General features: G+C 34.8%; 1 protein-coding gene across 3 annotated transcripts in view; it reads left to right on the top strand.

Annotated features, from left to right (window-relative positions):
* The window catches only part of col16a1 (collagen, type XVI, alpha 1), a 92,167-nt gene that overhangs the window by 56,459 nt on the left and 11,014 nt on the right, over positions 1 to 24,694 (top strand). For 2 of the 3 annotated variants that reach the window (XM_051136949.1, XM_051136948.1), the window contains 24 exons: positions 1,082 to 1,135; positions 1,227 to 1,268; positions 1,407 to 1,442; positions 2,216 to 2,269; positions 2,359 to 2,427; positions 3,008 to 3,061; positions 3,555 to 3,581; positions 5,912 to 5,968; positions 6,140 to 6,181; positions 6,613 to 6,684; positions 9,393 to 9,446; positions 10,989 to 11,030; positions 13,079 to 13,195; positions 13,363 to 13,404; positions 15,011 to 15,088; positions 16,760 to 16,804; positions 20,033 to 20,077; positions 21,703 to 21,756; positions 21,841 to 21,894; positions 22,385 to 22,438; positions 23,572 to 23,616; positions 23,990 to 24,043; positions 24,342 to 24,377; positions 24,538 to 24,600. In XM_051136949.1, coding sequence (XP_050992906.1) covers positions 1,082 to 1,135; positions 1,227 to 1,268; positions 1,407 to 1,442; positions 2,216 to 2,269; positions 2,359 to 2,427; positions 3,008 to 3,061; positions 3,555 to 3,581; positions 5,912 to 5,968; positions 6,140 to 6,181; positions 6,613 to 6,684; positions 9,393 to 9,446; positions 10,989 to 11,030; positions 13,079 to 13,195; positions 13,363 to 13,404; positions 15,011 to 15,088; positions 16,760 to 16,804; positions 20,033 to 20,077; positions 21,703 to 21,756; positions 21,841 to 21,894; positions 22,385 to 22,438; positions 23,572 to 23,616; positions 23,990 to 24,043; positions 24,342 to 24,377; positions 24,538 to 24,600 — 1,290 coding nt within the window. The remainder of the gene's footprint in view (positions 1 to 1,081; positions 1,136 to 1,226; positions 1,269 to 1,406; positions 1,443 to 2,215; positions 2,270 to 2,358; positions 2,428 to 3,007; positions 3,062 to 3,554; positions 3,582 to 5,911; positions 5,969 to 6,139; positions 6,182 to 6,612; positions 6,685 to 9,392; positions 9,447 to 10,988; positions 11,031 to 13,078; positions 13,196 to 13,362; positions 13,405 to 15,010; positions 15,089 to 16,759; positions 16,805 to 20,032; positions 20,078 to 21,702; positions 21,757 to 21,840; positions 21,895 to 22,384; positions 22,439 to 23,571; positions 23,617 to 23,989; positions 24,044 to 24,341; positions 24,378 to 24,537; positions 24,601 to 24,694) is intronic. The other variant, XM_051136950.1, reaches the window with a different exon arrangement.

The raw sequence follows: 24,694 nt of genomic DNA, 5'->3' as shown, positions 1-24,694 counted from the left end.
TGAAAAAAATATGATGTTTAGACAAAGTAAGAAAAATGTACCATTTTGTTCAAAAGTTTACACCCCTGGCTCTTAATGCATCATTTTTCCCCACAGTCCCACAGTTGTCCTCAGAGTGAAAAGATGGATCTCAAAATCATACAGTCAATAATGGGAAGGGTTCAAAAACACAAAAAAAAGGTTAAAAACCAAAGAATTTGTGGGACCTGAAGAATTTTTGTGAAGAACAGCAGACAGTTTAATTATTCAGGACAAACATGGGACTCATGAACAACTATCACTAAACAAAACAAAACAAAACAAAAAACAACAAAACAAAAAACAACAGCTGTGGATCGTTCAGGTAACAACACAGTATTAAGAATCAAGTGTATGTAAACTTTTGAACAGGGTCATTTTTATAAATTTAACTACTATTTTCTCTTGAGGACAATATGTAAACATCTTTTATGTGAAATATCTTATCCAGGTCAGTACTAAATAAAAAATAACATGCGTTTTGTATGATCCCTCTTATATATAATTAACATTTTGCAGATTCTGCAAGGTGTATGTAAACTTTTGACTTCAACAGTATGACTGATACTGAGAGGTCCACTTTTGTACACAATTTGGCCTAGCAGATGAAAAATTGGGGAAATAATGGCTGTTTACATCTGTGATTAATATTAATAGTATTTAGCTAAGATGCCATTAAACAAATGTCTAATTAGTGTTATAATGATACATTTTATATACTGAATTTGTTTAATTTATTTTATATATTTAATATATTAACATTTAACATTTTGGTTGCATTTGTGAGTTCTTAAAATGTAACTGGTTGTGTAAAATAGGCACATAACACCATAATATCAATACATTGATCACATGCCCCTAAATTTAATCAAATCATTGTTTTGCAGCATATTTTGAGATATCTGCAAGTACTGTAAGATAATAAGTTTCAGATTGTTTTGTGTTAAAATACCTAATTTATAGCCTTAGTGATTAATTAGTTCATTTTTCCAGTTAATTAATTGCTCAGCAGCCCTAAAAAAGTGCATATCCAAACTCTTTCTTTAATATCTTTACTGTATAGGGTCGACCGGGCCCACCTGGTGTCCAGGGACCTCCAGGGCTCAAAGGCAGTCAGGTAAAGTTACGCACCTGACTAATATGAATTCATGAGCCACAACTAAGATAAGATTGACTGTGTAGTGATGCTTATGTTTATTTATTATTAGGGTGATGCTGGGCTTCCAGGTATTGGCCTTCCAGGACCACAGGTGAATGAACTATTGCAGTCACTCAGAAATACTGTGTTTCATTTATACTATTTTTATAGGAATGCGCAGGTCTCAGTTGCATTTAAATAATTCCTTAAATGCACAAGCTCTTTGTAATGTTTTGATGTTCTCACTCAGGGTGAGCAGGGACCTAGAGGTTTTCCCGGAGCTGCTGTAAGTGCACAAAAAGTATCTTGTTCTTGGTGTTCACGCATGGATTTGGCTCTTTGAGTGTGGGAATTTGCAGACATCTTCTCTTTGAATTGTGTATATTTTACTTGTCTACTGCTATCTGTCACATACACTACTGTTCACAGTTTGAGGTTGGTACAATTTTTTAAATGTTTTTGAAGTCTCATATGTTCAGCAAGGCTGCATTTATTTGATTAAAAATACAGTAAAAATAGTAATTTTGTATTAAAATTTAAAATAACTGTTTTCTATTTCAATATATTTTAAAATGTAATTTATTTATACGATGGCAAAACTGATTTGTCTGCAGCCATTACTCCAGTCTTCAGTGTCACATGATCCGTCAGAAATCATTCTAATATGCTGATTTTCTGCTCAAGAAACATCAATTATTATTATTATTATCCTTGTTGAAAACAGTTGTGCTGTCTAATATTTCTGTTAAAACTATGATACAGGATTCTTTGGTGAATAAAAAGCTCAAAAGGACCGAATTTATTTGAAATAGAAATCTTAAGACATTATAAATGTCTTTACTGATACTTTTGATCAATTTACTGGATTCTTGCTGAATAAAAGTTGTATTTTCTTTTTCTTTTTTTTTAAAAAAGAACAAATCGTGCTAATGCTTAAACTTTTGAACAGCCGTGTGTGATACATGATAATGAATCAGAGAAATAATAATAAAAATAATAAATAAAAGAGCCCTTTCAGTATGGAAAACATGTGTAAAAGCAATTATTTGTGTCCTGCAGGGTCCAGAGGGACGTCAAGGCCTTGCAGGGCCGATTGGACCAGCGGGACAAAGGGTAAATCACTAACGCAATAACACAGTACACTTCAATCCACATTTGACCTGACCTCACTGCTGTCCCAATGTATTGCTTGATATCAATAGGGTCCAAAGGGAGAAATTGGACCACCAGGGCCACAAGGGCCAGTGGGAATGGGACCAGTCGGACCCCCGGTAAGAACTTGTGATAAAACATGGACAAAAATATTGTCCCTAGCCAAAGAGGCAGCTCTCGTCATTATATTGAATATGCGAAAGCCATTATGCATGTACATGATCTGTTTTGCATAATAAATGATGCAAGATAAGCACATATTTCATAAGTATGCTATTACTTATGCTAATGTATGCAATATGAGACCCTGGACCACAAAACCAGTCATAAGTAGCATGGGTATATTTGTAGCAATAGCCAAAAATACACTGTATGGGTCAGAAATGATCATTTTTTCTTTTATATTAAGTAAAGATCATGTTCAATAAAGATATTTTGTAAATTTCCTTCCGTAAATATATCAAACTTAATTTTTGATTAGTAATATGCATTGCTACGAACTTCATTTGGACAACTTTGGTGATTTTCTCAATATTTTGTCCTATTTTAACAAACCATTCATCAATGGAAATGACCCTTATGACTGGTTTTGTGGTCTTGGGTCACATATATTGTTTCAAATTCTAAGACATAGGGAATGAAACACAGCCACAGTTATTTTTGTGTACTTGTAAATGATTTATATATTTTGTGTCACAGGGTAGGGATGGTACACAAGGATTTCCTGGAATACCAGGGCAGGATGGGAGCCCCGTAAGTTTGCTTATTTATTTACTGAATCCTCTTCAGCAAATCTTTGCATAACTTCTCTAGCTTATTCCCATATTATGACACACACTCTGTCATTAACAAATTCACCCAAGCATATTGTCCGTTGTTCATGGCTCTTCCGTCTGGAGACGGCATCAAACGAACTTCTGTAAACTGCTGAGACAAAGTCAGCGAGAGTTTGTTGTCTTGCCTCAGTTCGTCTCATTAAAAAAGCAAAGTTAGCGTTGTCTGTTCTCACATCAGATGTTAATTACCTGAGGCTTTGTCGCAGAGAGCTTGAGGAGCAAAGCCAGAGACAGACTCGGGTCATATCCGGCTCTGCCTGGATCCCTAACAGCAACACATTGTCTGCTTGCATCACGTCACCTGCCTCCGCTCCTCCCCGATCCACACTCATCTCATTGGCCCTGGAGAGTTACACACAATAACACTGTCTAACTGAGCTTTTGTGTGTGTGTTTCTCCTTGTCTTTTAGGGAGCCACTGGGCCTAAGGGTGACAAGGTAAGTGTCTGGATCAGTGAACCGGGGAGGCGATTTCTAGGTCCGGTTTTCTCGAAGCGGTGAGAATGTGTGTGTGTGTGTGTGTGTGTGTGTGTGTGGAGGGAAGGACGGATGGGAGGAGTAATGTTTAGAACGACCGTCTGTATGCGCAGTGATGTGTCCACCCTGGAGACACAAACAGACGCATAAGTCTGACAGAAGAGTTTGACAGTGCTGAAAAAGTTAAAAATGCCCTCGAGCTAAAACAGGGCTATTAATTGGTGAATATAACAGCTGTCATCTGTAATCTGACAACATCACGGAGTATCAAAGAGAAAGGAAGTGAGCGTGAGGGAGATGAGAAAGAGAGACCTCGAAAGAAAAGCCCTGGAAATGCTTCATTCTTTAATGTCCTCTGTTGTCTCCCAGACTAATTTGTCTAAACACAGAGGAATGTGGCAGCTGATATCAAATGATGCATATTCCTCCTAAGTGTGATGAAGTGCTCTGTCATTCTGGTTGAGTGCCAGGATAGAATTCTACAGCAGAAAACCTTTGTAATTTCGACGTCATGTCATGTTGAAACACAGTGTCACATGTCTGTGTGTGTGCGTTTGAGTGCGTGTGTGCATGTTATTATACCATGGTATTATGGTTAACTAAAAGTAACACATTAAAACGAAAATTAAAACCATAAAATATAAAATAAAATAAATGTGAAATGAAATAAAATAAAACAAAATAAATTATATATAAAATATATATAATAAATTGTTTTTGCTAGTTGACAAGGCAATAGTTTAACTTGATGTACTGAAATAACTAAACCTAAAACTGGAATTAAAATTATATAGTCATATATGAAAAAAAAAAAACAACAACCTACAAATGAAAATAAAACAAAATAAAAATTATATAAAAAAAATAAAATATATAAATAATAAATACTATCTGAAATTAAATTAAATTAAATAATTATTTTTGCTAGTTGCCAAGGTAACATTTCTTATTTTTATTTTGTTTAACCTGATATATATATATATGTATAAAAAACTAATAAAAATTACACCATAAATATAATAAAATAAAATAAAATAAAATAAGTAACATTTCTTATTTTAATTTAGTTCAACCTGTTGTACTAAAATAACTAAACGTAAAACTGCAGTAACAATGAATAAACATTATATAGCTATATATGAAAAACTGATAAAAATACCATAAAAAAATAAAATAAAATAAAATAAAATAAAAAATGTTAACTAAAATAAAATACATAAATTGTTTTTTTTTTGTTGTTGTTTTTTTGTTTTTGTTTTTCTAGTCTAATTTCTTATTTTAATTTAGGTTAACTTAATGTACTAAAATAACCAAACCTAAAACTAGAATAAAAATTATATAGTCATATATGGAAAAAAAAAAAAAAAAACTACTAAAAATGACACCATAAAAAAGAAAAGAAAAGAAAAGAAAAATGAGAAGAAAATAATAAATGTTAACTGAAATAAAATAAAATAAAATAAAATAAAATATATAATTAATTAGTTTTACTAGTTGCTAAGGCAACATTTCTTATTTTAACTTAGTTCAACTTGATGTACTGAAATAACTAAACCTAAAACTAGAATAAAAATTATATAGCTATATATGAAAAAAAAAAATGACAAAAGCACAAAAACAAAATAAACAACAACAACAACAACAAAAAAAACTCTAAAATTAAACAATAAAAAAACTATATTATCTTAATGGTACTGCTTGGTACTGTAATAAGGAATTGCTACTATTATTATTCTAAATACTAATTGGTTTGACCAATTTTTAACTATATTTACACTTTTCAACTGTCATAGCATAAAAACATTTTTACTATTGTTATTATTGAAATGATCACAAATTAATTTTAATATTATTTACACTTTTCATCTGTCATAGCATAAAAACGTTTTTTACTATTATTATTATTTAAATGATCACAAATTAATTTTAATATTGTTGTACTTTAATATTGTTTGTTATTAATAATATTAATAATAATTATTCATAATCATTTAGTTATTATATAAGTAAAAGCAAGCAAGTAAAAAGATTTAGTAAAAGCAAAAATAAAACAATGAAAATTGATCTTGGTTATTAGATACAAATATGTACTTTATCCTATTCATAAAAGTTCGATATCTTACTTTTGCTGAGTTGTTACGCTCTCTGTTTTAGTGTAGGTTGAATGTATTTAATTAAAATAATGGCATTTGTTGAAATAGCATCATCCTGAAATCAATCTAGACTAGATGGGCAGTTTGCTAAGAAATTGTTCAACTCACTATAACCAAATTGTTTTTTCTGTGTCATAGGGTGAACCAGGAGAGTGCAACTGTTTGAATTATATGTCCCCTGGAACTGGCGGACCTGTGAGCTAATACTTTATTTTATTGTTGTTAATCAGGAGGACATTAGTACATTCTCACACATACACCCTCAAACAATGTGGGCTATTAAACATAACCTTTAAAATCAGTCCCATCCTATCATGAGACCTGATGTCATTAACAGTGCTGAATTTAACTACTCTTTTCTTGCAGGGGGTCCCAGGTGGTGAGAGCAGGTGGCAGCCTGGTCCTCAGGTCTGACATCCTTTTATCTAACTTCTGAAGCTTAAAGGAACAGTTCGCCCAAAAATGAAAATTCTGTCATTAATTACTCACCCTCATGTTGTTCCAAACCCATAAGACATCTTCAGAACACAAATTAAGATATTTTTGATAGAATCCATAAGCTTTCTGACCCTGCATAGACAGCAATGCAACTGACATTTTAAAGGCCCAGAAAGGTAGTAAAACATCTTTAAAATAGTCCATGCGACATCAGTGGTTCAACCTTGATTTTATGAAGCTACGAGAATACTTTTTGTGTGCAAAGATAACAAAAATAAACACTTTATTTAACAATTCGACATGAGGGTAAGTAATTATTGATTTTACTGATATTGATTGTGACTCTTTTAATGAGTGATCAGTGACTGTCTACTCATTCCAATGTGTTCAATGTGTCTTAGGGACCTCCTGGACCACCAGGCCCTCCAGGTCCCCCGGGGCCCCAAGGCTTTACTGGCATCCCAGGCCCACAGGTGAGTATAAAACAGATGGCATCAGGGTGTAGCTTTGCTTTTTCTGTCTGTTCCTCCACCCTGCTCTCTTTGTGGGGCTTCTTTATCGGGAAGGCCTGCATGGGTAACTCTGGGCTCTAAATGCACCAATAATGTTTTCTGTAAAAGTTTACACATAAAAGCAACTGTTAATATGATTAAATAATGATTAATACTGCCATTAATTAAATGTAGTGTAATGTAATGTAATGTAAATGTAATGCTATGCAATTGTAATGTAGTTTGTAAAAGCGCTGTATTAAAACACTGCTGTTTAAACTGCACGCTTTAAAGGGGCTGGGAGTGCCGTGGGATGTGCTTTTATAATGGCTGTGCTTTTAAAAGTTAATGTAAAGTAAATGTAAATATTAATGTAGATTGTAATCTAAAGCAAAATATTGCACAAAAATATGAATTAAATGTAATCTAATTAATACATAAATTAAATAAGTACAGTGCCTTGAGAAAAAATTCATACCCCTTCTTTTTGTTCACATTTTGTTATGTTGCTGCCTTATGTTAAACTGTTTTAAATGACTTTTTCCCACATCAGTCTACACTGCATGCACCATAATGACAAAGCAAAAACAGAATTGTCACAACAAGATAAGTACATTCCATAAGTATTCATACCCTTAACCCTTAGCTCAGTACTTAGTTGAAGCTCCTTTCCAGCCTCAAGACTTTTTGGGTATGATGCAACAAGATTTGCACATCAATATTTTGGCAGTTATCTGCCATTCTTCTCCTCACCTCTTCACCTCTCAAGCTCCGTCAGCTTAAATGGGGGCAGGCAGACATTTTCAGGTTTCTCTAGAAATGTTTGATTGGGTTAAAGCCCAGGCTGAGGCTGAGCCACACAAGGACTTTCAAAGGGTTGTCTATAAACCATTCTTGCTGTGTGCTTAGGGTCATTGCCCTGTTGGAAGGTGAACCTTCTGCCCAGTCTGACGTTCTGAATGCTCTGGGCTGGGTTTTTATTAAGGCTATATCAATATTTTGGTGCATCGAGCTATTCTTTTACTCTGACGAGTCTCTCAGTCCCTGCCGCTGAAAAACAGTTCCTTAGCCTGAGGCCGCTACCAGCATACTTTACTTTTGGGATGGTACTCTGCAGGTCATGAGCAGTTCCTGGTTTCCTCCATCCATGATGCTTGGAGTTGAGGCTCATCAGACCAGAGAATCCTGTTTCTCACAGTCTGAGGGTCCTTTAGGTGGTCATGTGTCTTCACTGAGAAGAGGACTAAGTTTGACCACATCGCCTTAAAGGGGTCATAGGATGCAAATTTCACTTTTTCATGTTGTTTGAACATTAATATGTGTTGGCAGTGTATGTACACATCTACCCTATAATGATAAAAATCCATGCAGTGGTTTTTAATTAATCTGTAAAAATAATATCCCCTTTTTCAAATCGAGCCGTTCTCAGATGCCTGTCATTGTGGCGTCACACCGACAGAGGCCGCTCCCACGATAGTTGATTGACATGAGCTCTTACCTCGGACCAGCTGTCACAGTCCAGTAACTTTCCTTGTTTCGATGCCAAAGCATGGATGTAAGTTAGACAAGAATATCTCCAATTGAGCGACTGAGGTGTTGTGTCGCTGGATGTAATAATGAACGTAGTGGTCGTCATTTATCCCTGACATCTGAGCCGCTAAAGATGCCATGGATAACATTTGTTTGTGAAGGGAATGCACCTCCCAACCCCTTTAAAGCCCAGATTGGTCCAGACAGCTCCAGGAAGAGTCCTGGTTGTTTCAGACTTCTTCCATTATGGATAATGGAGGCTACATGCTTTTGTGACCCTTCAATGCAGCAGAATTTTTTTCTGAACTCTTCCTTAGATGTGTGGCTTGATGCAATTCTGTCTCTGTGCTCTACAGGCGTTTTTTTACCTCAAGGCTTGGATATGCTCTGATATGCATTTTCAGCTGTTTTATTAAGACATGTGTGCCCTTTCAAATCATACCAATTAAATTAAATTTGCCACAGGTTAACTTCAAGTGTAGTAACATCTACAAGCAACATGAATGCTCCTGATCTAAATTTCAACTGTTCCAAATAAGGGTATGAATACTTATGCAATTGAATTATTTAAGTGTTTTATTTTTAATAAATTTGCCAAGATGTTAAAAACCTGTTTTTTGCTTTGTCATTATGGTGTATGGAGTGTAGACTGATGTGAAAAAAAAAGTAACTGAAAGCAGTTTAACATAAGGCAGCAAGGGGTATGAATACTTTCGCAAGGCACTGTAGTTGGGGATCATGCTGCTTTTTCTTTTTAAAAACCATGCAGAAGCTCACTGTGAGGTTGCTGTATTTAATTTAACAATTAAAAAGACCATTTTTATCTTTATCAGCTATGTTTTAAATATACCACAAGAATTATGATCCATCATCATCTAAATCGCCCTGATAAACTGGCAAGTTTTCTTCGATATGATCTCACCGTGAGCACTGAGTGGTCTTTAACCTGGTGTTGTGTTGATTTCCCAAGCCTCAGCAGAGCTGAAATTAAAAAATAGACAGAGAAAGGCAAGAAAAAATGTAAATGTCTACTCCGAGCTGGAACACAAACCAGGAGAGGGTCCAGGGCTTTGGCTACTTTCCCTCTGCCCCGCTGGAGAAGGAGGTGTCCAGATTGTGGCCACAAGCTAAACCAATTCAACCTCAGTTCCTTCTTACAGGGTATCCCTGGCAACGATGGCGTACCAGGGAAACCGGGTCCACCCGGCCAAGCAGTGAGTAACCAGACAGGGGGAGGAGCTTTATTACAGTATATAAACACAGAGCAAGGAGCCTGGTTGGTCGACTTCTGCATTAGAAGGGGAGCAGTTTGGGCCTCCCCTAAAATGGTGCGGAGAGACAGAGGTGATTCACGAGGACAACAGCGACTTTTATAATACAAAAAGGAACCAGTAAGCATTTCCAACGACCTTAATGCGGCGTCTGTGTTGCAGTGTGTCCTTTATGGCCGCCGAATGTCCCATTACCCTTTCAGAGTTAACTCACAGTCTCCGAGGCTTTGTGTAATGGTAAACACTGCCATTGTGTTGAGTTACGATTAGGGTGGCCATTACAGTGAGTGATGTTCCGTACAGAAAGAGCCATTAGATCTTTGTTTGAAAGCAGGATTTCGCCATTAATGGCCCCGTCTCTCCGCACGCATATTTTCTCAGCTGGCCCGAGGCCCATCCTGAAATCAGAGCTCCGGGCTTCCAGCCTGCAGCGGAAATTTGGCCGGACTTCAGTCCCGGCCCGCTTTGCTCCACTTCTATCAGCAGTCTCCGACCACCGAGTTCTTCCAGAGCACAATCAGATCTAAACCATGTTATTCTTTTAACGCCGTTCGCCAACCTTCGAGAAACAGACCCCGCAAATAAGCTAGCTCATTAATATACAAAATAATTCTGCTCCGTAGAGCCAAAAACGCTAAATAGTTCCATTAAATAGTTCAAATGGTTCTTTTAAAAAACTAAAAGTGCAAAAGGTGACCCATTTCCATATTAAAACCATAATTACAGTAGATTAATTGGATAACCACTTTACTGAGCCGTGGAGAGCCAAATCCAGCCAGTGGTGAGAGGATACGGCGTACTTGAAGCACATCAGTATCTACGCTCTAGATAGCACCTTTAAAAGCACCTGAGAGCCGCTCTCATATTCAGTCAAGTTCTCTGTCATTAGATTCATATTTTAGTCTTCAATACAAAAAAGAGCCAAGTGAATATAATATATTGGTTCGAGATGAAGTGGAATTTGAGTTGAATTTTGTAATAATGCTTCAACACTCTGGGGATTCGTTACATGCTCCACATATAGGATTCCATATTAGATGTGGTTTTATTTTTTTGTCTTGTGGAAGTCTTTTGTGCTCTGAAACTAATGCTTAGTAGGATGCGAAAGTGACTTTTTATCCATGCTGTAAACAGCTAATAGTACAATGTTTTTTACACTTAATAAATTATATTTTCATTTACATGTTTATGGATGCAATTAGTCAGTAAACTGTTTTGAAATGACAGCGTAATAAATAATTGTTGCATAATGTGAAATAATTTATCTTTTTTTTTCCCCTGAGTAATTTCATGCAAAATAGTTCCATTATTAAAATGAGATGTTTGTTATTAATGACATAATGAAATAACTATTTTCAAAGCAATGCTTTTAATCTACTGCATTGCCTTGATCTCATCATAGTCACTTTCTTCTGAACTTCTGATGAAAAAATGAAGTGTTTTTTTATGCAGTCACCATGTCTGACTGTCTCCTCCATCTTGCAGCCTCCTGTTTTACTGCCTCAGGATTCAGCTGCCACTGGCAAGGTAAGCAACTGGTCTAGCCTACATGCCAATCTGTATTAACTGCACGTGTCCAACTTATCTCTCTTTCTCTCTATGACATTATTAGTATGCATGTGCAAGGAAACACTGGTATTATCTGGTAATATAATGGTGTGCAGAAACATACACATTAGCATTGTTGGTGTGGTGTTATTTTTTATATTCTGCCACATACGACAGCAAGATATCTATGCAATGCATGCATTTCATTTGGAAATTTTTAGTGCAGGGGTCTTTGACCTTTTTGAGGCCCAGGACCCCATGGCGGATAAGCAGAGAACCCCTGTTGCATATTGCATAAAATTGAGTGTTGCATTTTAAGCCTGATATATTTCATAAGTATACAGCCATATTAATGTAATCATAGTTTATGTTTTTTACATGGCGAAGCTATTAAAAATGTATTTATTTATTTATCTATTTAAACTACCATTCAAAAGTTTGGGAATGATATGATTTTTTAGTCTCCCAAATATTTGATCAAAAATACAGTACAACACCATATTTTGTAATAATATTACATTTAAAAAAAAACTGTTTTCTATTTAAATATTATTTTAAAACAATTTATTCCTGAGATGGCAAAGCTTAATTTTTTTCGGCAGCCATTACTCCAGTCTTCAGTGTCACATGATCCTTCAGAAGTCATTCTAATATGCTGATTTGCTGTTCAATAAAAACAAACAAAAAATAAATAATAAATCTTACTGATCCCAAACACAAGTGTATTTATGTAAGGGCTGGGGGGATACGCTACTTATTTATTTATTTACAATATAATTACATTTTATGACAAATTAGTTTGACCTCAAACGATAATTGGAAATTATTTTAGAGCATTATTTTTGAGCTTTAGATCATTTCTGATATTTGATGTTTGAAAATATGTTTGAAATACATCAAGTTAAGACTTTGTTTAGATGTTTTTTTAGATGTTTGTATAAAAATTAGACACTTCAAATAAAACATAAATTTGAATAATTTTTCACCCATATCTTAATGACAAATGTGTACTGCTCAGGCAGAAGAATCTGATGCGAGTCCTTTCAAAAATCATTTATTTTGCAAACCTTAGTTTTTTGGCTTTGAAACCTTGTACATTCTTTAAGCTGAGGTTATTTGAATTCTTTCATTCCTGCTCTGTCAAGCTGGAATGTGAGAGCACGGTTTTTACTGTTAAAGAGATAGTTCACCCAAAAATATAAATTACCCCATGAGTTTTTCACCGTCAAGCCATTCTAGGCGCTTATGACTTTCTTCTTTCAGTCGAATACAATCTCCTGGCTTTTCCAAGCTTTATAAAGGCAGTGAATGGGTGTTGAGATTTTGAAGTCCACTAAAGTGCATCCATCCATCATAAAGAGTGCTCCACACTGCACTGATAGGTTAATAAAGGCCTTCTGAAGCAAATCGATGTGTTTGTGTAAGAAAAACATCCATATTTAAAACTTAATAAACTGTAATATCTATCTGGCGCTAACTGTTGTACGCACATTCATGAGAGAGTAGGATTCCAGCGGATGACGTAGGGCATAGGCGTAGCATAAGATCCGGTGAGAATATACTAGTCTCGCGAGGACCAAGTTTTGTTTACAGCAAAGGAAAACCAGTCTCCTTATGGCTTACAGGTATAGCTAAATCCTCCAACATTTTCCTTTTTTATTTGTTTGGATGTCCTATATTGGATTGAAAATCTCAACTCATTCACTGCCATTATAAAGCTTGGAAGAGCCCGGACATTTTTTAATGTAACTTCAATTGTATTAGTCTGAAAGAAGAAAGTCATATACATCTATGTATACAGAATGGCTTGAGGATAAATAAATCATGGGGTAATTGTCATTTTTGGGTGAACTATCCCTTTAACAAAATATCCTGTGTTTAAATTTCATGCATCTTCCTTTGTCTGTCTGTACCTTCTCACTCTTCAGTGCATCAGTACTGTTCACTAGTATTTGCATGCAGGTACTGTGTTTTTTCTTGCATTGAGTACACATGTGTTTTTGTGTCATGTGTATGCTTCACTGTAGGAGGGTTGTGGCGAATGCTCCAAGGGCCTACCTGGTGTGCCTGGCATAGTTGGCGCTAAGGGCGAGAAGGGAGATCAGGGAAAGCCTGGTGTCGTACCCGACGAAGGATGCGAACGGGTGAGAGGGCTGAATGATGGATGATGTGATTGGTATTAAACGGGGCGTGGGTTTGCATTCATAACATTGATTTGTTTACTTGTTTTACGCTTTCTGTTTGGCATACAGTAGTTTTGCTCATGCTAGAACATATAATACTAAACCTAGCTCTATGATCGCCTTTACAGTGTCTAGAGAAGCTGCAGAGAGAAGAAACACCAAGTGTCCCTGTAAGTTTGTGGACCAGTTGATCTATTCTCTTTTTAAACTCACATAAAACAGTGATAGGAAAGCTTCCCAAGCTACAAGCCAGTCATAATGTCATAACGGTTAAACTACAGTCATAGCTGTTTACATTCGAGCTGTTTAAGTGAGTAAATATATCGCTAGGTAGTATTTTTTTAATTTGGTATTCAGCTGTATATGTCTGGCACAAAAATAATGAAAACATTAAATGAATGAACTGAATAAAATAATCTCAATTATTAACAATTAATAACCTCATAAGGATTAAAAATACAAATAAGTTAGCTAAATGTTGCTGTTCACTGCATTTTTGATTCAGTCACAGAGCTTGTATTAAACTAGAAAAACACTGTACACTACCAGCTAAAAGTTTTTAAAGAAGTGTCTTCTGCTCACCAAGCCTGCATTTATTTGATCCATAATACAGCAAAAACAGTAAAACTGTTAAATGTTTTACTATTTAGAATAACTGCTTTCTGTTTGAATAAATATTAATATGTAATTTATTCCTTTGATCAAAACTAAACTTTTAGCATCATTACTCCAGTCTTCAGTGTCACATGATTCTTCAGAAATCATTCTAATATGCTGATTTGCTATTCAAAAAACATTTTTTAAATTATTATTACCAATATTTAAAACAGAGTATATTTTTTCAGGATCCTTTGATAAATAAAAAGCTTTTGTAACATTGTATACTATACCATTTAAAAGCTTGGAGTCAGTATCTTTTTTTATTATTTAGAAAGTATAGAAATTAATACTTTTTTAGCAAGGAAGCCTTCAAATGAATCAAAAGTTACGATAAATACATTTATAATGTTACAAAAGATTTCTATTTCAGATAAATGCTGTTCTTCTGAACTTTCTATTTAAGAAACCTGAAAAAAATTCTACTCAGCTGTTTTCGACATAATAATAATAAATCTTTTTTGAACAGCAAATCAGGATATTAGAAGGATTTCTGAATGATCATGTGACTGGAGTAATGATGCTAAAAATTCAGCTTTGAAATCACAGGAATAAATTACATTTTAAAATACATTAAAATAGAAACCAGCTATTTTAAACAGCAAAAATATTTCAGAATTGTAGTTTTTGCTGTGCTTCGGATCAAATAAATGCAGGCTTGGTGAGCAGAAGAGACTTCTTTTAAAAACATTAAAAATCTTACTGTTCAAAAACTTTTGACTGGTAGTGTATAAATGAGTTCAAAACAATGAACAAGAGGATTTAACTAAATATTTTACTTAATAATGATACGGGCTATTACACAAAGTTTTTTAGGTAATAAGTGAATCATGTATTATTTGAAACAGCCTATTTACATTAATGTTCAAACAAACTAATTCACTAAAATGAACTGGAACTCTATATATTCCGCTACTCTTTGCTGGAAATTATATGAAACTTTATGAAACTAGCTGAGCTACTGTTACATCATTAAAAATCATTAAAAATAGTTCTAATCAACTATTCACTGTATTGACACGAAGCTGTTCCTTTACATCACTTAAAAGCCATTATTTGCGTTTCTTTACAAATAGCATTCCTTTATTGTAAACCCTCATGTTTGTTCATTGTTTTCAGACGAGCAACAGTGGTCAGTGTGTTGGTGCACCAGGGATGCCCGGATTCCCAGGAAGCCCAGGGATCAAAGGAGAGCCGGTGAGAGATCTTGCTGTGTTTCATTCCTATCAGTGCCTTTCAAAAAGGATACAAGAGCTCTGCTGCATCCAAACTATTGCGAAGCTAACAGCACAGTACTTTATGATATGTGTAGCACACTCAAATTCTATTATTCTGTCCCCAATTCTGTCCCAGATTTGTGTTATCAAAAGCTTAGGGATAATCTGAAAAGGTGGGGGACACATTTATAAGCCTTATCATCTTGGCTCATGAATATTAATTAGGTGATGTAATGTTTGCCCAGTTGTCCAAACTGAGTTGCTGGAAAGCAAGTAGGTGGGCGCTAGACATAGTAGGATTACTTCACACCGCCTGCACGTTCATTTAGTCCACTGCTGATGCAACCGGTTGGCAGAGACTTCTGCTTGGTCTTAGTCATCGTAGTCAGCTGCTATTTATTTCGAAACTGAATCAAAACAAACATTTTGATTTAACATACTCCGCATAAACCTTTAAGGTGACGGTGTGGCGATAACATAGCTTGTCTGCATCTAAAGTGGCATTCAGGTACACTACCAGTCAAACGTTTTTGAACAGCAAGATTTTAAATGTTTTTCTAAAGAAGTCTGCATTTATTTGACTAGTTTTATATTTGAATATATTTCAAAATGTAATTTATTCCTGTGATTTCAAAACTGAATTTTTAGCATTATTACTCCAGTCTCATGATCCTTCAGAAATCATTCTAATATTCTGATTTTCTGCTCAAAAAACATTTATTATTATTATGTTAAAAACAGCTGAATAGAATTTCTCAGGAATCCAAAGCTGATCTTTCTATTCATCAAAAATCCTGAAAAAATGATAATAATAATAATAATGAAAATGGTTTTTGAACAGCAAATCAGAATATTACAATGCTTTCTGAAGGATCATGTGACTGGAGTAATGATGCTAAAAATGTAGCTTTGAAATCACAAGAATGAATTACATTTTAAAATATATCCAAATAGAAACCAGTTATTTTAAATAATAAAAATATTTTACAATATTACTGCTTTTGCTGTACTTTGGATTAAATAAATGCAGGCTTGGTGAGCAGAAGAGTCTTTAAAAAACATTAAAAACTTACTGTTCAAAAACTTTTGACTGGTAGTGTATGTTTACACAGACTCTTCAGAAGTGGTGTGAATGCATTAACACCGCAGTTTAATATTGCATAAATAATGCTTTGATATTAATGGGCTTTAAATGGGTATTAATGGGTTTAGATATGAATATTGAAATAGCTGATTTGTTCAGAAACGATGCAAGTTACTGTCTTTATGAACGAATCACTGAATCATTGGTTCACTTGTTTTTTTCAAAACCATGGATTCATTCAGTAATGAAACACAGCTGTGTTTAAGCTCAGAAAGCCATAACTGTTCTGTTGTGGCTTTGTTTGAAACTATTTAGGTCAGCAAAACTGAGCAAAAACAAACAATACTGCATCTAAAATAAGACACAATATTAACTGTTTATTAAACTGCTGTATATAAAATGTACCATTTTATTTAGTTAGTTTTTTGTAGTTAATCACACCAAATTAACATGTTATATATGTATAAACAATTGTATAAATATAAAATAAAGATTATTATATTGCCCATGTGTAATGGTTCCTCTGCCTGTCCCTGTAAACATAATCCTTGCCTGTGTTCACTATAGGGTCCTAGAGGTGAGCGAGGAGCTCCTGGTCTTCCTGGAACCCCGGTAAGCTTCTGTTTTGCCAGTCATGCTTCAGAATGTCTGCTAAAAGGTCACTTTGCCTTTTTAGCCCTATTTTCTTAGAAACTGAGATAGAGTGACCCCAGGTGACTTTCAGAGTGTAGTCCATATCATATATAGGCAAACTAATGCTGAGCACTTCTTTCAGAAGTGCAGCATATGGGCAGTTGTTCTGCATGACTTAATTTAGTCACTAGCATTTAATCCCACAAATGCAGTGTTTGTTTGCCCATTCTATCTTCTTTTAGGTTCAGTGTTTTCAGTTAGAATGGACCAATAAGAGAGAATAGTATAATATTCTTTGCTGTGAGGTTAGAGAGGCCCCTACAGGTTTGGCCTAGAATTGCAGAATGCTTTCCAAAATGGTCACAAACCTGCGCCTAACCTAATTTCAACACAGAAATGAGAATTAAGATTTGGTGGCCTTTAAACTTTTGTGTACTGGCTAGAAAAGATTCTTATTATAGACCAGGAGTCTATAGGAGGTTTTTGAATAATGTGGGTTTTCACTTTTGATTTCATTAACCAAAAACAGTAAGACAGACACTGTTACATTGCTAAAAGAATCCTGAAATGTGTGTGTCTTGTGTTCCCACAGCATGAATTAATCATATATTTCTAAATATATTTAAATGTAAATATATATCAAATTAACTGAAATACACTGCCGTTCAAAGGAGTGGGATCAGTAGGATTTTAATGTATTTTTAAGAATTTTCTTATGCTAATCAAGGCTGCGTTTATTAGATTAAAAAAAATACACGAAAAATGTAATATTGTGAAATATTATTACAATGTAAAATAACATTTTTCTGTTTTAATATACATTCAAATCTAATTTATTCTTGTGATCCAAGCTGAATTTCAGCATCATTACTCCAGTCTTCAGTGTCACGTGATCCTTCAGAAATCAATGATTAAAACAGTTGTGCTGCTTATTTTTATTTTTATTTTTTGGATATGTGACACTTTTTTCAGGATTCTTTGATTAATAAAACATTAAAGGAGAAGTCCAGAACAGAACAGCATTTCACAGATAATTTACTCACCCCCTTGTCATCCAAGATGTTCATGTCTTTCCATCTTCAGTCCTGAAAAAATTATTTTTTTTGAGAAAAGCATTTCAGGATTTTTATTCATATAAATGGACTTCATTTGTGCCCCGATTTTGAACTTCCAAAATGTAGTTTAAATGCAGCTTCAAAGGGCTCTAAACAATCCCAGCCGAGGAAGAAGAGTCTTATCTAGCGAAACAATTTTTTCAGAAAATACAAATTTGTATACTTTTTAAGCACAAATTACTATTGAGTCACGTCAAAAGGTCACGCGGAACGTAGGCAGAACCACAGACTCTGTGTTTACAAAGCGAACGCACAAAGACTAAGAAAGTGCACGTAAGTCAAACGCTGTTTACAAACAAAAAGGTACAACGATGTTGGACGATTCTGAAGTTGTAGGAGAAAATAACATGGAGTTTTTCGCCATACTCTACCTTTTTGACCCGGAGTACACAGACGATGAACTTAGACGTGATTCGTAGTAGTGATGGGAAGTTCGGATCATTTTACCGACTTTGACCTTTGAGTCTTGTTCAGCAAAATGAACAAATCTTTTTTCGAGTCATTTCGTTCATTTTTGCAATATCAGCATCACGTGACAGCCCCATAAGATGAACGAACGACTCGAAAAACCTGAAGACTCGAAACAGGTGAATTAATTCCAGTACAGAACGTAACAGGATGTTGTGCATGTGCGACTGAACGAACCAATCCCCGAGCTGACTCGCTCTTCCCGAGTCACATTAAAGATTCGTTCAAAATGAACGAATAGTTCAAGAGCGACCCGTGGACGTGCATCCCAGAGCCTGTGCTACACAATCTTTTATGCTTAAAAAGTATACAAATTTTTAAACTGCATTTTGGAAGTTCAAATTCGGGGGAACCAATGAAGTCCATTATATGCAGAAAAATCCTGAAATGCTTTCCTCAAAAACCATAATTTCTTTACGACTGAAGACAGAGAGACATGAGCATCTTGGATGACAAGGGGTGAGTAAATTATTTTTAAATTGTTGTTCTAGAAGTGGTCTTCTCCTTTAAAAAAAACAGTATTTAATTAAAATATAAATCTTTTCGAACAAAACAAAAGTTGTCAGCGCAAATAGCCTCGACATATAGCCGTTGCGCTGCGGGCGTCCCGAGTTCGAATCCCGGCTCGTGGACCTTTCCTGATCCCACCCTCTTCTCTCTCTCCCTCTTTGCTTCCTGTCTTGCCTACACTGAAATAAATCTTAAAAATAAATCTTTAAAAAAAAGTGTGCGCGATCGGTGAGTTTTTATTCTTTTTTTGAAAGAAATTAAGAATTTTATTTAGCAAAGGTGTGTTAAATTGATTTTAAAAAGTGATAGCGAAGACTTATATTGTTAGAAAAGATTTATATTTTGAATAAAAGCTGTTCTTTTTATTCATCAAAAAATACTGAAAAAATATTACAGGTTTCAACAAAAAATATTTGGCAGCACAACTGTTGCCAACATTATTCTAATTCTAAATCAGAATATTAGAATGATTTCTGAAGGATCATGAGACACTTGGAGTAATGGCTGATGAAAATTCAGCGTAACATTACAGAAATAAATTATATTTTAAAGTATGTTAAAGTAGAAACTATTATTTTATACTGCAATAATATTTCGCAATATTACTGTTTTTTTTCTGTATTTTTGATCAAATAAATTAAGCTTTGATGAGCATTAGACACTCATTTGAAAAACATTAAATAAACATTCTTACTGATCCCAAACTTTTGAAAACATAACAGTGATTTAATGAGAGAAAAAAATAAGTAAATAAATAAGAAGCACAAAGGATGCCAGGTTGATAACCTAAATAGCTTCGATGTATTTATATAAATTACTCCTCTGAAAACAAAAAGCAACAAACAGAACAAATTCACTGAAACCCATTGAAAGTTGATCTTGATCCACTTAGCGTTGCCCAGTGGACCACACAAGTAGTTTTTCTGTGTTCAATTTTGTTGAGTAGTACAATTTCGTCACACTTTAGTAGTACCAAGTATTCAAACAGAAATGAAGAGGAAGATTGGGATACATGTGTGAGGGTCTTCTTGACAGGATTGCTTTTGTCCTGTTTTTGTCCAATATAAAGGAATATATTTCTAACCGTTGCTCTCTTATTATCATTCTTTTATAGGGCAATATTGGTTTCCCTGGTCCTCAAGGGCCTCCTGGACTGTCTGTAAGTCAAAGCATGCCAACTCACGATCAGCTCAAACAAACACGAACAGAAGATGTTTAATTACCTCAGAAAAGCAGCTCATCTTCTTTCATGAAATAAAACTGTTCCATTGTGGTGCTTGTTCAATTATCTCTCCAGCCATTGTGCATATGCTGCTGACAGGTTATTTTGCAACGGCATGTTTTAGCAGAGATTTGGGCTTACAGATGAATTGAGTCTGAGCCAAAATGGATTTTATTTTAATGTTGTCCAGCTTTATGCTTTGTGAGCTTTATCTGACTTTCTTTAATTTGCTTCAGTCGAATCAGTTTGAAACAAACAAACTTTTTTTTTCTTTTCCTATTAGCACGGAAAAACAGAAAATAAAGATTTACAGTAGGCCAATGTTTACCAAATTGAAATTTTCTGTGGAATTGATCCGGTAATGGAATGATAAATAACTGACCCGCTGAGGAGACTGTGCAGTCAGCAAGATTCAGGAAAGACATTGCCAAAAAAAGACAGGATATTTTTTCATTTTTTCTTCTAGCTTATTATTCAAAGATGATGTCAAATACTCCCTCTACTATTTCTGTTTAATATGCAAAGACAACTGTAAGTGAGCTATTATTAAGTTCCTGATCAGTCTAAACACTGGCTCTGTGACAATTTCACAACTTTCTTTGTTGGAGTGGTCCGATATGTGATGTGAGTTTAAAACAGACTGCTTTCATTAATCATTCTTAAACTAAATTAAAGTTGAACCAATGAGAACAGATCCACCTGCTAGACATGGCAATGCATTTAATGATTTCACATGCGTGAAGCAGGTCTGAGACTTTCAAACTCGCTGCTGGCAATTTTTAAATTTGTTATTATTATTTATGCAGTTTTATTTTTCTCAAGGGAAAGTCTGGAGACGTTCAAATCTGTTTGTCCTTGACCGTGCTGAATAAAAAGTCCTCACAAAAAATGTTATTTTCTTCCCACAGGGCGCAAATTTCCTTACAGTTTTTCTCAGTCGATTTTAACTAAGGTCAATGCATTTAGAAAAACTAAAATTATTAGTACGAGAAACAGACTGTCTAGGAATATTATTATTTTGTTGTTGTTTCAATCTCTGTTAACTGCTCAAAGAGCTTTGACCTTGTATCAAATCGATTAAGTAAAAACTGTAAACCTTTAAGTGATGTATCTATGCAGGAGGAATTTTACTGAAGGATTATCCGATATGAGATTCAGCTCAGGTCCATGCCTTTTTCATTATGCATGCAATAGCTAATAGGCATGTTTTGTCCCGTGACTATAAAGGTAAAAACGATAAAAACAATAACTCTGCTTCATTTGTCTGTTCCTGGAATACAGATGGTAGGAAGGAAGGATTCATTAATTCATTCCCCTTACTTTCAGCTTTCACTTAGAAAATAAATGCCAAGCTTTTGGCAGGTGTATTAACTGTTTTGTTTTGCTGTTTGCCGTTTATATCACAATGATGTGAAATGCAAGGCCGTAAAAACAAGTATTCTCTAGCAAGATGTCGTATAATTTAATGTAGTATTTCTTTCACAAATGACAAATAGACCTAAAATGCTTGTATTTGCATTTTTTGTTTGTTCTTTTGCTAATGCCTTTTTTTTTTATCATAGGGTCAACAAGGTCAGAGAGGGACAGATGGACTTCCAGGACAGAAAGGTGAACAGGTGAGCAGCTCAAGAATATGTACTAAAAATGAGCCCATGGACAGTTTGTTGTATTATTCATTTACTTTTGTTATTTTTACAAAGGGTCCACCAGGAAATCCTGGCTATCCTGGAACCTTGGGACCGCCTGGACTCCCTGTAAGTGTTATCAACATTTTCCCCAACTGACCAGATGCAAAAACATCATATATTAATGTTTTGTGACATGTTGTATTAATGCTAAGTTCTGTCATGAAACTAGGGTTAATGGGTTGTTAATGCAAACTGGTGACATTCACAGCATTAAATGGTTCATGTTGCATTTATGTTGCAAATGGCTGCATTTATATGCATTAGCATTCACCAGAGCATTTCTCAACATGCTTTCAGAGTTCCTCTGAAACCTTCCACCTCCCCAGCTCCACCTGTTTAGATCTGCTTTGGCTATTATATATGCTGCTTGCGCAGCAGCAGTATGTCTTAAATACTTAAATAAGCACCACATCTGTATTGGCAGTAGCACGTTCCTGTACTTGTTTGTAACAACAGTATTGTCATATACATCACCATGCTAAAATCTTTCAAAAGCTGTCATGGTAGAACTGTTAATTCTTTCGTTGGTGGGTTAAAATCTTTGTTCTTCCTCCAGGGCCTTAAAGGAGAGCGTGGCACTCCAGGAACTGCAGGGCAGAAAGGAGATTCGGTAAAAACACACTCTTTAAACATTGTTACATTTAAAGCGCCCAGGTTATTCTTTAGCTTTCAGTTGAATCTGTTTTAATGTCACTTTTTTAAAGTCTCTTCTGCTCACTCACCAAGCCTGCATTATTTGATCCAAATACAGAAAAAACAGTAAAAGTTTTACTATTTAAAATAACTGTTTTCTGTTTGAATATATTTTAAAATGTAATTATTCCTGTGATCAAAGCTAAATTTTCATTATCATTACTCCAGTCTTCAGTGTCACATGATCCTTCAGAAATCATTCTAATATGCTGATGTGTGGTTCAAGAAAAATTTATTATTATTATTATTATTATTATTATTATTTATCAATATTTAAAACAGTTGAGTACATTATTTATTATAGCAATTAATACTTTTATTTAGCAAGGATGATTTAAATTGATCAAAAGATTTTTATTTCAAATAAATGCTGAACTTTCCATTCATCAAAGAAACCTGAAAAAATTCTACTCAGGTGTTTTCAACATAATAATACATTTTTTTTGAGCAGCAAATCAGAATATTAGAATGATTTCTGAGGGATCATGTGGCTGGAGTAATGATGCTAAAAATTCAGCTTTGAAATCGCAGGAATAAATTACATTTTTAAATATATTCAAATAAAAAGCAGTTATTTTAAATAGTAAAAATATTTCAAATTTTTTACTGTTTTTGCTGTACTTTGGATCAAACAATGCAGGCTTGGTGAGCAGAAGAGACTTTTAAAACATTAAAAATCTTACTGTTCAAAAACTTTTGACTGATAGTGTATTACAACTGAAAACAGTTACTTTTTTACTTGTGATGGCGAAGCTGATTTTTCAAAAGAGCAGCATTTATTTAAAATAGAGGTCTTTTTTAACAGTAAAAGTCCTATTATGATCAATTTAATGTGTTCTTGCTGAATGCAAGTATTCTTTAAAAGAAAAATCTTACTGCCCACAAACTTTTGAATGTTGACGTACTTATTGCACAAAAATACATACTTTCCAAACCACCTCTTTATTTTGACTCTCCTTTGGGGGTTCAAGCCATGCAGGAACATTCACACAGGAAATCTTATAATGACTTAGTAAACAGTGTTTGAAACTTTGCACTGTTTATATACAGGGTCCACCGGGATCTCCAGGTTATCAAGGACCAGTCGGCCCAGGAGTGAGTAAACATCTGGTTTTAATGCCTTTATTTGTTCTGCTTCACATATACAGACTCTCACCTGTAGTCATGACCCACAACAACACTGCACTTCACTACTTTGTCTTTTTTATCATCGGATTTTTCAAAACAAACCCTTATGTTTTTCTTGGATGGCTGATAATCATGCACGGTGTATATGTTAGAAGCCAGATTCAATTTTATATTCTCTTTGTGAGTAATAACTCTCAGATCAAACAAACAGGCTTCAAACATTTTGGAGATTTATTTTGAAAAACGTAGGAAAGCATTGATTTTTGTTCTTTCTCAACATTGTTCTTAAAAACTGTGACAGTTTTGTGGTGTTAAAAAAACATGTTTGCTTGGCTGCCAGGGTCCTAAAGGGGAAGCTGGAACAGCGGGACCCGTGGGACCAAAGGGAGATCAGGTATGAAAGCAATATTGTAGACAATATTGTTCTCTTTAAAATATGTTTCTGTATATGTCATATTTCTTAATGTCGCACTCTCATGATACCTTATTACACTATGTAGAGCAAGATGTTTGGTTTGCGTCTTCAAATTTACAAGCCCAAGATCTAAGAAGTGTGCTAAACATATACTTTTTTTCTGGGAAAATAAGTATTTATAACATTGTGTATTTACTCAGTAAACTCCCAGGTGTGTCATCTTCATTTTGCTGTTGTGATTACACATAATAACAGTTCTTCCGTCTTTTGTTTACAGGGCTTCCAAGGATCCCAAGGATTCCCAGGACAACCGGTGGGAATTTATCAGTCATCATTTCCCCTACTGTTTCACTCAAAAAAATATCTCGTTGTAGAAGTGAAACAGCAATTAATTATGACATTCATTTTGAAATAATCTCTGAATATGCTAATGGAAAAAGCCAGATGTCTTACTGTTGCCTACATGTCTCCAGGGTCCTCCAGGTTTTCCAGGAAAAGCAGGTCCTCCAGGCCCTCCGGGACCACAAGCTGAAAAGGCAAGTGACAGTACTATAATGCATGAACATGCACTGATAAATAAAATTATACAACATACTGACATTCCTCGCTCATGCTGAAAATAAATCCTCA

Source organism: Labeo rohita, chromosome 19 (genome assembly GCF_022985175.1).
Source record: "Labeo rohita strain BAU-BD-2019 chromosome 19, IGBB_LRoh.1.0, whole genome shotgun sequence".
Lineage (NCBI taxonomy): Eukaryota > Metazoa > Chordata > Actinopteri > Cypriniformes > Cyprinidae > Labeo > Labeo rohita.
This window is presented reverse-complemented; position numbering and strand designations above follow the sequence as displayed.